The following is a 14,423-nucleotide window of genomic DNA, read 5'->3' on the forward strand; positions in this document are numbered from 1 at the left end:
CTGGATCCGTGGAGATACTCCCCTAGGTACAACCGATTTTCTCTCCAGAATGCTGTGGCCAGCTCTAGTCTCAATGGCAGTACACTAGGATTTCTGTTTGCCACATCCTCACCCATATTTTTATACTGTGAAAGAGTTTTGCCAACCAGAATCTGGATGGATACATATACATACTTTTTTGTGCACCCCCCCACCCTCACCCCCACCCCCAAGCAAGTATGTCCTTTAGATCACTCGCTAGTCCTCTTTGGAGATATTGTCTATTTTTAAAGATAAAATGTCCGGGACCAGCACTGTGGCGTAGCCACAGTAAAGCCGCTGCCTGCAGTGCCGGCATCCCATATGGGCACTGGTTGGAGTCCTGGCTGCTCCACTTCTGATCCAGTTCCCTGCTATGGCCTGGGAAAGCAGTAGAAGATGGCCCAAGTCCTTGGGCCCCTGCACCTGCAAGGGAGACCTGGAAGAAGCTCTTGGTTCCTGGCTTCAGATCGGTGCAGCTCCAGCCATTGCGGCCAACTGGGAAGTGAACCAGTGGATGGAAGACCTCTCTTTCTCTTTCTCTGCCTCTTCTTCTCTCTCTGTGTAACTCTGACTTTCAAATAAACAGAGACAGCCAGAGGTCTTCCATCTGCTGGTTCACTCCCCAGATGGCAGCAACGGCTGGAGTTGGACCTATCCGAACCCAGGAGCCAGGAGCTTCTTCTGTGTCTCCCACATGGGTGCAGGGGCCTAAGGACTTGGACCAGCCTTTACTGCTTTTTCAGGCCATAGCAGAGAGTTGCATTGGAAATGGGACTCAAACCAGTGCCCATAGGGGACACCACCACTGTAGGTGGCAGCTTTTACCCTCTAGGCCTCAGTGCCGTCCCCATAATGTCCTTAATTGTATAAGTGTTCCTAGTTTAATCAACCAGGTTGCTACTGATGGACAGTTGGTTTGTTTCCAGTGTTTTGCTTTACATTCGGTACTCTTATTTTGCCGTCTTTCTTTGCATGGCCTACCTTCTCAGCCACTGTTTTAACCATCTGTGATGACTCCCACTCCAGACATCTTTCAGCAGCACTCTGGATCTAAACCTCAGTGCCTGCTGGAAAGTCTTTCTTGAATATTCCTTTATGACTTCATGAAAGTATGAACACAGTGGAACTTGACACCTTTCCCAATGTTCACATCTGTTTTTCTATCCCATTCCCTATTTCTGCAGAGTCTTATTTAATTCTTGTCTGCCTTGGCCTAAAATACCATTTATTTTCTCCCTCCCTCCTTCTTTCCTTCCTTCCTCATTCATTCATTTACTTGAGAGGCAGAGTTAAAGAGAAAGGTCCTCCATCCTCTGGTTTACTCCCCAAATGGCTGCAAAGGCTGGAGCTGGGCCAATCTGGAGCCAGGAGCTTCCTCTGGGTCTTCCATGTGGGTGTGTGGGGCCCAGGCACTTGGGCCATCTTCTTACTGCTTTCCCAGGCCATCAGCAGGGAGCTGGATTGGAAGTGGAACAGCCGGGATTCGAACCGGAGCCCATATGGGATGCTGGTGCTGCAGGTGGATGCTTAACCTGCTACTCCATAGCACTGGCCCCACAAATGCCATTTCTATGAAATCTTCCCCAACTAAAGCTGATCTGTATCTACTGAGAATTTCCAGAACACTTTATTTTGTTCTTCCTTTAAAGTGCTGCCTTAAATTATAGTTGCTCGCATTTTTATCTGTCTAGAATACGGGGCCCTCAGTAGAAAGAGGCTGTATGTTGTACCTTTTTATCATCATCACATCCAGAACAGTACTTGGTACATAATAGGTGCTCTGGTGCATCATCTGTTAAGGGAATGGATTCTTGCCAGTAATATTCATGTGTAAGCAACTCTGTTCCTTTCTAACCAGAAGGTACCGTGCTACTTGATGTTTGCTTTGGGGTTGCTAAGTGCTGCCATTTATGCCCGTGAGGTTGGGTAGTCTGCACTCCTACCTCCCAGGCCTTCTCATTATGTGTGCTAGTGATCTGATGCGTTGCAGAGTTGAGTGGAGTTTTAGTTTGGTGGTTAAGGTACAGTGTTGGAATAAGAGGGTAACTATATAGTACTATTGGATACGCATTCCAAGCTCTTTTATATTCACAATCTTCAATAATTTGAACTGATAAAGAATACTTTTCCATATGTTTATTTTGTTCTTAAAATTTTCTCCCTGTATTTCCTCTTTAAAGCATATGGGGCAGTACCGATGCCTGGAATTGCTCCTTAGGAAGGCTGTTCCAGAGCTCACTGGAATGCATGTGTTTTGCATTCTGACTTCAGTGATGCTGCCACAGCGTGAGTGGGCCGCTGAAGGAGAGTCAGGTTTGGACAGAATTTTGGAAAGGCTATTGATTAATGATACACTTAGATAAAAATATCTTGAAAAAAGCACAGCCGTGTTTTCTAAAACATCCCTGAGGATTTTTGCTGTGGGGAATAGAGATGGCGAGTATGTATGTGTGCATGCACACTTGTGCCTGTGGGGTTCTTTTAGGTAACCATGAGAGAGGAGGGGCACACAGAAAAGCTCTGTGTTCTTGCAAACATGGAAATAATTCCCATCATCTGGGCTGACAGGAAAAGGGATTTAAAAAGGCTAAATGAGACTTCCTGTTTAGAATTTATAGAATTGTGCTATATTCACGTACCTATCTTTTTCTTTTCTTTCTTTCTTTTCTTTCTTTTTTTTTTTTTTTGACAGAGTGGATAGAGAGAGAGACAGACAGACAGAAAGGTCTTCCTTTTTGCCGTTGGTTCACCCTCCAATGGCCGCTGCGGCCGGCGCATTGTGCTGATCCGAAGCCAGGAGCCAGGTGCTTCTCCTGGTCTCCCATGCGGGTGCAGGGCCCAAGGACTTGGGCCATCCTCCACTGCCTTCCCGGGCCATAGCAGAGAGCTGGCCTGGAAGAGGGGCAACCGGGATAGAATCCGGTGCCCCAACTGTGACTAGAACCCGGTTTGCCGGCGCCACAAGGCGGAGGATTAGCCTGTTAAGCCACGGCACCAGCCAACGTACCTATCTTGAAGGTTAAGATTTTATGCCTTGGGTTAGTTGTTTAGCCTAGCAGTTAAGATGCCCACATCTTCCCATATCAGAGTACCTGTGTTCGATTCCCAGCCCTGGTCCCTGACTCCAGCTCCTTGCTAACATGGACCCTGGGAGGCAGTAGTGATAGCTCGAATGATTGGGTTACTGCCACCAAAGTGGGAGGCCTAGATTGCGATCCCAGCTCCTGGATGTAGACATTTGGAAAGAGAAGTAGTGGATGGGTGCATACTGTTTCTCTCTCTCTGCCTCAAAAAAAAAAAAAAAAAAGGTTTTTTAATGTTATGCTTTGATTAAAATTTTTTAAATGTTAGTATGTATTGTAAATATAATACTCCTATGCTGAACATTGGCTTAGTGGGAGAACTTCAAAGATACAAACATGACAGTGAGCTAAACAAATAGGAAATCATAGGGTGGGTGTTGTTGTACAGTGGATTGAGCCATTACTCAGAACCCCCACATCCCAAATCAGAGTGCCTGGTTTTGAGTCTTGGCTGCTCTATGCTTCTAATCCAGCTTCCTGCTAATATGCCTGGAAGCCAGCAGACAGTGGCTCAAGTATTGAGTCCCTGCCACCCATATTAGAAGAACCAGATGGAAGTCCTGGCTCCTGGTTTGGCCTGGCCTAACCCTGGCTGTTGTGGGTATTTGGAGAATGAATCAATGGATAAAAGATTCTCTCTTTCCCTCCGTCCGTGTGTCTGTCTCTCTCTTCCTTTCAAATAAAATAAATCTTAAAAACTTAAATAAATAGACAAGAGTAAATGGTTGAAACAAACATTCTTCAGGGATCTTTTTTTTGTTTCTTTTATTTGACAGAGTTATAGACAGTGAGAAGTGAGAGACAGAGAGAAAGGTCTTCCTTACGTTGGTTCACTCCCTAAATGGCCGCTACGGCCGGTGCGCTGTGCTGATCCAAAGGCAGGAGCCAAGTGCTTCCTCCTGGTCTCCCATGCGGGTACAGGGCCCAAGGACTTGGGCCATCCTTCACTGCCCTCCCGGGCCACAGCAGAGAGCTGGACTGGAGGAGGAGCAACCGGGATTAGAACCTGGCACCCATATGGGATGCCGGTGCCGCAGGTGGAGGATTAACCAAGTGAGCCACGGCGGCAGCCCCAAGGGATCATTTTTGTACTGTGTCTTACCTTTCTAGAAGCTGTGTTGGTTGTTTTTTGTTTTTCTTTTTTAACTTGTTACATGCTTTCAGATTTCTTCAGAGGCCCCACAGTACCAAATATTCGCCTGGCTGGGTTGGAGTATGTTCTGCACTTCACTGCACTGAACGGGAAGATTTACTTTCGAAGCTATAAGTAAGTGCTTTTCCTTGCGTGCCACCTTCATCCTCAAGGTTGGCATTGTGGTGTGACTGTTTTATAGAGCTCAGACTTAGAACTAGTGTCTGGCCAGAAGTTTGTTTGGAGAGTTGGCAAAACAGCAGGGACAGCAGCTCTGCCCACCTTCCGGGCGTCACTCGCGTGCTAGCCTCTGCCACTGAAGCCTACTTTCCCAGGGCCCAGAGCATCTCCCACTGCTCCCTCTGCGCTCGCTCAATAAGGAACCTCCCTGGTTGGTACAGTACAAGCTGAACATCTCTAACCCAAACATCGATAATCCTAGATGCTCCAATCCACAAACCTTTTTACGTGATGAAGTGACATTCAAAAAATTTTGGTTTTTGGAGCATTTCAAAACATTTTGTTTCAGGTTTACAGCAGTGTTCACCCAGTAAAATCAGGCAGATATTCTAAAATCGGAAAACTGCAATCTGAAACTCTTCTGGTCCTACACATTTTGGATAAGGAATACTTAACTCGTATCATCTTACTGCTCTTGACTGGGTTTAGCCCAGCAGGCCACAAGTCGGGCAGGCCAACACAAATCTGAAAGGCTTGCATTTAAAATATGGACTCTAAATGTAAAAACGAATCATTGGCTCGATTTCATTTTACCATTTTACTGTCTTTATAACCTAGGCCTTCTGCCCCTACCCTTCCACAAAATAAATATAAATCCTGACAAGTAGATTCTGTGCTTATAAAGGAGCTTATTGACATGCATTAGCTGTGTCTTTTGAGGTAAGATAAGGTTTTTTTTTTTTCCCCATTTTTAAAATAGTGTTGGCACTGGCTGATAGAGCCGCGCTTTCTAGAAAATACCTTGACTCCCACCCGCTGACTTTGTTTGTTCATTGAGTTCAGGCTTTGACGTCAGGTTTGAGCTGTGATGTGGCCATGCAGTGTTGACATTGTCTTCCGTGCAGTGGTGCTGTTTGCACAACCTGTCATGCCCAGCGTTTATTTTTCTTTTTTTTTTTTTTTGACAGGCAGAGTGGATAGTGAGAGAGAGAGACAGACTGAAAGGTCTTCCTTTTTACCATTGGTTCACCCTCCAATGGCCGTTGCGGCCAGTGCATCTCGCTGATCCGAAGCCAGGAGCCAGGTGCTTCTCCTGGTCTCCCATGCAGGTGCAGGGCCCAAGGACTTGGGCCATCCTCCACTGCCTTCCTGGGCCATAGCAGAGAGCTGGCCTGGAAGAGGGGCAACCGGGATAGAATCTGGCGCCCCGACCGGGACTAGAACCTGGTGTGCCAGCGCCGCAAGGTGGAGGATTAGCCTGTTAAGCCACGGCGCTGGCCGCCCAGCGTTTCTTATGCAGCTTTTAATTTTGTTTCTTCACAGTGAGATATGTGGCTGGCCAGCTTATGTCTAATGAATGTCCAAATGAAACTAATTGTTCACCTCTTTGGTTGGTTGATGATTTCCATCTTGGTCCCAAGTGTAGAATAACTAAGAATACTTAGTTCTTTTCATCAGATGATTAGTACCACCACTTCTGTGTTGTTTTAAGATTTCTCTCTTTATTAATGATTTGAATGGCAGAGCAACAGAGAGAGAGATATCTTTGATCTACTTGGATGGGCTGAAGCCTGGAGCCAGGAACTTCATCTGAGTCTATTACAAGAGTGGTGGGGGTAGGGCCCCTGGTGCTATGGCACAGCGGGTTAAAGCTCCAGCCTGCAGTGCCGGCATCCCATACGGGCACCAATTTGATTCCCGGCTGCTCCACTTCCAATCCAGCTCTCTGCTATGGCCTGGGAAAGCAGTGGAAGATGGCCCAAGTCCTTGGGTCCCTGCACTCGTGTGGGAGACCCAGAAGAGACTCCTGGCTCCTGGCTTCAGATCAGCTTAGCACTGTTGCAGTCATCTGGGGAGTGAATCAGCAGATGGAAGATCTCTGTCTATCTTTCTCTCTGGCTCTACCTCTCTCTGTAACTCTGTCTTTCAAATAAATAAAATAAATCTTTAAAAAAAAAAAAAGAGTGTCAGGTGCTCAAGTGAATTCAAGTACATGAGCCTTCTGTGCGTTAGCAGAAGCTGGATCAGAAGTGGAACAGCTGGAGCCCAAACTTAGGATGTAGGTACTCCAAGTAGCTGGCTCTGCCCACTTCTATTTTTCTATTTTCCTTTCATTAAAAATAAAAAGACAAAATATATTATAAGATGTAATTAATGATTTCATTTTATTTTTAAAGCCTTTTTTTAAGATTTATTTACTTGAAAGAGTTAACATACACACAGACACACAACACACACACATAGTTTCTATCTGCCGGTTTACTCTCCAATTGGCCACAATGGCTGGAGCTGCGCCAATCTGAATCAGGAGCTTCTTCTGTGTCTCCCATGCAGGTGCAGGGGCCCAAGGACTTGGGCCATCTTCTACTGCTTTCCCAGGCCATAGCAGAGAGCTGGATTAAAAGTGGAGCAGCCATGACGTGAACTGGTGCCCATGTGGGAGGCTGGCACTTCATGCCAGGTTTAAACCCGCAACACCACAGTGCTGGCTCCTTTAAAGCCTTTTTTAATATTTATGTTTTATTTATTTGAAAGATAATTACAAAGAGGGAGATACAGATCTCCCATCTGCTGGTTCACTCCCCAAATGGCTGCAACCGCTGAGGCTTGGCTAGGCTAAAGCCAGGAGCCCAGAGTTTCTTCCAGGTTTCTCACGTGGATGCAGGGACCTAAGCACTTAGGCCATCTCCTACTGCTTTCCTAGGCCATTAGCAGGGAGCTGGATTGGAACTGGAGTAGCTGGGACTCGAACTGGTACCCATATGGGATGCTGGCATCACTGGCAGTGGTTTAATCCCCTACAGCATGATGCCAGCCCCTATTTCAATTTTTTTTAAAAATTTATTTATATGTTTGAAAGTTACAGAGAGAAGGAGAGGCAGAGCAACAAAGAGAGAGATCTTTGATCAACTGGTTCATTCCCCATTGACTACAATGACTAGGGCAAAGCCAGGAGCCTGGAGCTTCATTTGGGTCACTTGCATGGGTGGCAGAGGCTGAAGTATTTGGACCATTTTCCGTTGCTTTCTCAGGTGCATTGACAGGGAGCTGAATCGGAAGTAGAACAACTGGGACTTGATATGGCACCTATACGGGATGCTGGCATTACAGATGGCAACTTAATCCACTGTGCCACAACACCAGCTCCTTAAAACAATTGATTTTTAATTTATTTAAGAACAGAGATACAGAGACAGAGATCTTCCATCTGCTGGCTCACTTCCCAAATATCTGCAACAGCCAGGGCTGGGCCAGGCTGAAGCCAGAAGCCTGGAACTGGAATCAGGTCTCCCACTGGGTGGAAGGGCCCAAGCACTTGAGGGATCACCTGGTGCCTCTAGTATACGCATTAGCAAGAAGTTTAATCAGAAAGGGAGCCAAGGGGCTCAGAGGGTTAAAACCCTGGCAACCCATATGGGCACTGGGACTCCAGTCCAGGCTGCTCCTCTTCCACGATCCAGCTCTTTGCTATGGCCTGGGAAAGCAGTAGAAGATGGCCCAAGTCCTTGGGCCCCTGCACCCGTGTGGGAGACCCAAAAGAAGCTCCTGGCTCTTGGCTTCAGATTGGCTCAGCTCCGGCCGTTGCCCCCCATCTGGGGAGTGAACCAGCGGTTGGAAGACCTCTTTCTCTGTCTCTACCTCTCTCTGTAACTCTCTTTCAAATAAATAAAAATAAATCTTAAAAAAAAAAAAAAAAAAAAAAGAAGTGGAACAGCCACAACATGAACTGGCACTCGTATGGGATGTTGGTGCCACAGACAGTGGCTTTACCCTCTCCACCACAGTGCTGTCCCCTAGAGTGGCTAGTTATTTTTTAAAATATTTTATTTATTTATTTGAGAGGCAGAGTTACAGACAGTGAGAGGGAGAGACAGAGAGAAAGGTCTTCATCCACTGGTTCACTCCCCAAATGGCCACAACAGCTGAAGCCAAGACCCAGGAGCTTCTTCCAGGTCTCCCATGTGGGTGCAAGGTCCAAAGAACTCGGGCCATATTCTACTGCACCTGGCTCCTGGCTTCGGATCAATGAGATGCGCCGGCTGCAGCGGCCATTGGAGGGTGAACCAACGGCAAAAAGGAAGACCTTTCTCTCTGTCTCTGTCTCTCACTATCCACTCTGCCTGTCAAAAAAAAAAAAAACAAAAAACAAAACAAAACAAAACACATTGGAGACCCTGGGGATACAAAGGAAAGTAAGAAATGAGTAGTAACAATAATGTAAAACTCTTTCATGGGGGCTGGCGCCATGGCGCACTGGATTAATCCTCTGCCTGCAGGGCCGGCAGGCTATATGGGTGCTGGTTCTAGTCCTGGCTGCTCCTCTTCTGATCCAGCTCTCTGCTATGGCCTGGGATAGCAGTAGAGAATGGCCCAAGTCTTTGGGCACCTGCATCTGTATGGGAGACCAGGAAGAAGCACCTGGCTCCTGGCTTTGGATCAGCCGTTGCAGCCATTTGGGGAGTGAACCAATGGAAGGAAGACCTTTCTGTCTGTCTGTCTGTCTGTCTCTCTGTAACTCTACCTGTCAAATAAGTAAATAAAATCTTAAAAACAAAAACAAACTCTTTCATGATGAAGAGTTGCACATGTATTTATCGGAATTTGTATTTAGTGTAACAAAAGACATGCAGGGGAAATCAAACACAAGCACAGAGAACTGTCGGCTCAGAGTTCAGAGTAAGAGTAACCCAGCAGTGACTACATTTTTCTGCTGATGAATGTGATCCCTGAAATCACCCTTAGGATGGCTAGGTGTCTTTCATAATGGGAAAAGATGTTTTTGAATCAGAGACTCTGGCAAGAAATTTAGAACAGACATTCTGCATGTGCCCAGTAATGCCTGATAGCTGTGGATTCAAAGTAGAAAATGAGCCATGTGATGTGGAGGAGCTGCTGCTGGGAGGGGTCAGCTTAGCCCCCTGGGGCTGTGCCCCCCTGCAGGATGGGAGGGGGTGTCGTCCCAGGATGAGCATTGCCTGCAGGCCACACTCAGCCGCACGACATGGGCAGGTCCCTTCTCAGGGCCTGCGTTTCCTCCTCTGCTGAGCGGAGTACCATTTAGATGACTGACGTCCTGCCGAGGTCGAGGCAACGCCTTCACGAAGGCAGAGGGGCGCAGGTGTAGGTGGGAATGTGCCAGAAAAGTGAATCTCGCTTACCTTGGCGCCTCAGGCATCTCATGGCTGCACCATGGCGTCCTTGCCCTCTCTCTGGTTGCACATTAGCCCTCGAGTGCTGTACAGAGGGTGGTAGTTAATATTCACACACATTACTTGTGAAGATTAATAAGCTTATAAAGTAGTTCCGGGCTTCTTGGATGAAAGGAGCTCTGAACATGAAATTATGAATTAATGGGACCTTTGACATGCCCTTTGGGGGGAATAAATCATAGTGCTGGTAACCTCTTCCTGTGCATCCTGTAATAATTAATTCCTCGTATGTGAGTGACTGCCTGTTTTCCTTGGAGAGTTTTCTTCACTGGGTAGGGCCATTAATATGAAACAGAAAATCTTTAGTAACCTGCCGCCTACGCCTCTGCCATGGCGTTGGTTAGGTGTTATGGAGAGAAATGGGCGAAACAGGAAATGTTAGCATACCTGAAAAAGCAAACCCACCATTCTAGTAAAGGAGTTTACCCAATGAAAACACTTAGAGGGTCAGACAGGTGTATGGAGGGAGAAGCATCAGGACATTTCTGAACAAGTGTTATAAGGTCATTCTTCCCCCAAGAAATTGATGAGGAATATTTTAAAACGTATGGAAATTGCCAGTGAGCGTATCTACCAGCGTGAGCACACGCCTTCCCCACCCTGGCGCTCCCACCTCCCCACCCCTCCAACCTCCCAGAGGACAGGAACTGGGGTTTGTCTGTTCTGTGTCCTTGACATTTTATCCCATACAGCCTTGTGGAACTGAGTGTTGATTTTTTTTAAAGATTTATTTATCTGTTTGAAAGGCAGAAGCAGAGAGTGAGAGAGAGAGAGAGAGAAAACCTTCCATCCTCCAGCTCCCTCCCTAGATGTCCACAGTAGCTGGAGCTGGGCTGATCCGATCTGAGGTCGGGAGCTTCTTCCGGGTCTCCCATGTGGTTGCAGGGGTCCGAAGACTTGAGCCATCTTCTGCTGCTTTCCCAGGCGGATTAGCAGGGAGCTTGATTGGAAGTGGAGGACACGAACTGGTGCCCTATAGGATGCTGGCATTGCAGGTGGCAGCTTTACCCTCTACGCCACAGCGCTGGCCCCCTGTGTTGATTTTGACTTAGATCTGATGTAGGGGAAGACAGCAAGTTAGGATCTGAGATCAGTTATTGGACACGGGAAAAACATTTGAGATGGTAGGTGTTTGGCTGGAGACACGGAAACCTGGAAAGGAAATATCTGTTTCTAGGAGAAAAACTCAGTATACGTTTGACAGGTAAGGGAGGAGGGAGGTAGTTTTGGTTTTGGTTACTTTCTTACGACTCAGTATTTAGTTTAGTCTCTTCATTTTGCTTAGTAAGGTCGTAAAAACCATTTATAAATTCTCTATAAATACATTTCCTCTATGAGGAAAATAGGTTATTATTTGAAAAGCAGAATGACAGTGAGAGAAGAGACAAAAAGAGAGAAGGAGATCGTTCCTCTGCTGGTTTACTCCTCAGGTGGTTGCAACAGCTGGGGCCAGTCCAGGCTAAGGCTAGAAGGCTGGAAGTCCATCCACGTCTCCCTGTGGGTGGCGGGAGCCCACTGCTTCCAGGCACTTTGGCAGGGAGCAGATCAGAAGTGGAGCAGCTGGGATCTGGATCAGCACTCCGGTCTGGGATGCTGGTGTCTCAAGAGCAGCTTAACCTTAACCCAACTGTGCCGTAATACCCACCTCCAAACAGGTTATTTGTTTTGTTTGTTTTTTTAAGATTTTATTTATTTATTTGAGAGAGAAAGTTGCAGAGAGAAGGAGAGACAGAAAGAGGTCTCCCATCCATTGGTTCACACCCCAAATGGCCACAACAGCTGGAGCTGGGCTGATCTGAAGCCAAAAGCCAGGAGCTTCTTCCCCGTCTCCCATGTAGGTGCAGGGGCCGAAACACTTGTACCATCTTCTACTGCTTTTTCAGGCCATAGCAGAGAGCTGGATTGGAAGAGGAGCAGGTTGTTTTTCAAGGGCTAAGGATTGATAACTTTCATTTGTCATTAAAGAAAAACTCCGTAGTGTGAAGAATGTAGTATTAGGGCTGGTGTTGTGATAAAATTGCTGCCTGTGATGCCACTATCTCATATGGGATGATTCGTGTCCTGGCTGCTCCACTTCCGATCCAGCTCCCTGCTGATGGCCTGGGAGGGCAGCGGAAGATGGCCCAAGTGCTTGGGCTCCTGCCACCCATGTGGGAGTCCTGGATGAAGCTCCCGGCTCTTGGCTTCATCCTGGTCCAGTTCCAGACGTTGTAGCCATGTGGGGAGTCAACCAGCAGGTGGAAGATCTCTCTCTCTGTAACCTCTTTAACTCTTTCAAATAAATAAATAAATAGATTTTTTTTTTTAAAGAATGTAGTATTAAGTTTATAAAAGGAAACTCCCTGTATTCAGATGCTGAGCCTCTTGGTGTGTAGGTAATATATGAAGGAAGGGATGTGGGGAGAAATAAGGGCTCCATTATATGGTTAAACATTGATAAGTCAGTGTTTATTTGTTTTCTGCTAAGTAATTTTAGACCTGTAAGAGAAATGATGATATCTGGGCTTTTAGACTTCACTGGTCAAAGTTTAACAAAGGGGGCGGATGATGGACCTGTCAGCAAAGAGCTCCTGCCGAGACCTGGAAACAGGCGAGCGAGCGAGCATTTCGTCTGCCAGTAAACACGCTCAGTGAGATGAGGATGCGATCAGTGCAGGGTGCGGCACTGTAACTGAATTCCCCAGCGAGATTGCAACATGTGTGGTTATGCTTAGTTGTTTGGAAATGATCTTAATTATAGGTACCACTCAGAAAACTACTTTGTTAGGAAGACATTTTTTATAAATAAAAAGAGGCATTAGAGAAATTTTGGCAACAAAGACATGCCATTGGCTATTGGGGATTGACATGTTTTTCATTTAGCTGAAAATTAGCACTTTGGGTGGGCATTTGGGTAGTGGTTAGGTTGCCTCTTGGGACACCTGCATCCCACATTACAGTGCCTGGTTCGAGTTCTGGCTGCTTTGTTTCCTGTCCAGTTACCTAACGTGCACCCTGGGAGGCATCAGATGGTGGCCCAAGGACTTGGGTCCCTACCATCCAGTCTCCATCTGTGGGAGACCCAGACTAGTTGTAGGCTTCTGGATTCAGTTTGGCCCAACTGTGACTTATTGGAGACATTTTGGGAATGATCCAACAAATGAAAGATATCTCTTTCCCTCCTCGCCCCCCTCCCTCTTTCTCTATTTCCAGTAAAAAGGAAAAAAAAGTAAAAACTGAGTAGCAGAAAATATTTTGTTTAAAAATTTGAAATTTTGTATGTGATTTCCTGGTTCATTTCACAGTGCCCTGAGCACAGCTTTCCCTGATAGATAGATGACCTTTAATGGTTCGATATTTTGCCTATTATTTATTTGGAAGTACTAAAAATGTGCATATGAGTGCAGGAGTGATAGAGCAGAGTCCAGTGTTTTCTGCCCCCTTATGCTATGGATTGGCTCTTAGGAAAGATGCCATCATACCAGCCAACTTCATCATACAGAAAGATCTTTCATTCACTGATTTATCCCCCAAATGTCTGCAACAGCTTGGGCTGTGTCAGGCTAGGTGCAGGAGCTAGGAATTCCATCCAGTTCTCCTACATGGGTGGCAGGGACTTGAGTACTTGAGCCATCAACTTGCTTCCCAGCATTCACATTAGCAGGAAACTGGAAAGAAAGCCCAGGTACTCCAGTGTGAGATGAGAGCATCGCAAACAGCAGCTCTTTCCACTGTGCCACAACAGCTGCCCCCTGTTTTATGGCTTAATGTGAGGATAGCTTTTTTCGTTTGACAGTTACGCTCTTTCTAGATCCTAGCCTGTTTGCTTTGCCTTGTCCAGTTAAGCATAAGTAAATGTCCAGTAGAGTATCTGTTGGCTTAGCTCTCCCTGTAACCAGCAAATGGGCTTCCCATAGTGGACCGTCTTGGTTGAATGTCTGCATGTGAGACGTGTGGGGCCCAGAGAGCTGTTACTAAGCGTTTGGGCACTCAGTTTTGCTTCCTGGTGCTTGCTGCTCGCTCTCTTATATCCTGCATTTGCTTCCCTCTTCTGTTTGTCTTTTCTCGTGTTACCTGTTGCTTCTCACTCTGCAGCATTTGTGTGAAATGGCTAATCTTTTATAAACATTGTCATTGAGTCAGCCCTTTTTCTCCCTGTGGAAACCTGGCTGCTAAAACAATGTCATCTTCAATTTTTTGAAATGTTCTCATGACATCCTTCACAAAAGAAAGTGCAGGTCTTTCCATCTGCACACTCCACATACTGGAAGGTTGTAGTTTTGTTAGGAGTTTTAGATTCACTTCAGGAACCGGCGCTGTAGTACAGCAGGTTAAAGCCCTGGCCTGCAGCTCCAGCATCCCATTTGGGCACCGGTTTGAGTCCTGGCTGCTCTGCTTCCAATTCAGCTCCCTGCTAATGTGCCTGGGAAAGCAGTGGAAGACGGCCCCCAAGTCATTGGGCCCCTGCACCCATGTGAAAGAGCTGGAAAAAGCCTCTAGCTCCTGGCTTCAGATCTGCTCAGTTCTGGCCGTTGATTCCATTTGAAGAGCAAACCAGCGGGTGGAAGATTTTTCTCTCTCTATCTCTACCTCTCTGTGTAACTCTCTTTCAAATAAATAAATAAAAATAAATCTTTAAAAAAAATTCACTTCAGTTTTCAGAGAATCAGGAAATATCTGTGTTGTAGGGAAAGGTTCATTCTGAATAGACTTGTTTAATGGATTCTAAAGGTTCATTCTGAAAGGATTCAATAGTCTGAGGTCTTTGTTCATCGTGGAACAGCCAATACTGTTTCAAGGACCAGGTTTCTTCATTCA

General features: G+C 46.3%; 1 protein-coding gene across 5 annotated transcripts in view; it reads left to right on the top strand.

Moving 5' to 3' along the window:
* The window catches only part of RPF2 (ribosome production factor 2 homolog), a 52,464-nt gene that overhangs the window by 30,657 nt on the left and 7,384 nt on the right, over positions 1–14,423 (top strand). For all 5 annotated transcript variants that reach the window (XM_062186611.1, XM_062186612.1, XM_062186615.1 and 2 more), the window contains one exon: positions 4,269–4,371. In XM_062186611.1, coding sequence (XP_062042595.1) covers positions 4,269–4,371 — 103 coding nt within the window. The remainder of the gene's footprint in view (positions 1–4,268; positions 4,372–14,423) is intronic.

The sequence above is a fragment of the Lepus europaeus genome, chromosome 3 (assembly GCF_033115175.1).
Source record: "Lepus europaeus isolate LE1 chromosome 3, mLepTim1.pri, whole genome shotgun sequence".
NCBI classification, from domain to species: Eukaryota; Metazoa; Chordata; class Mammalia; order Lagomorpha; family Leporidae; genus Lepus; species Lepus europaeus.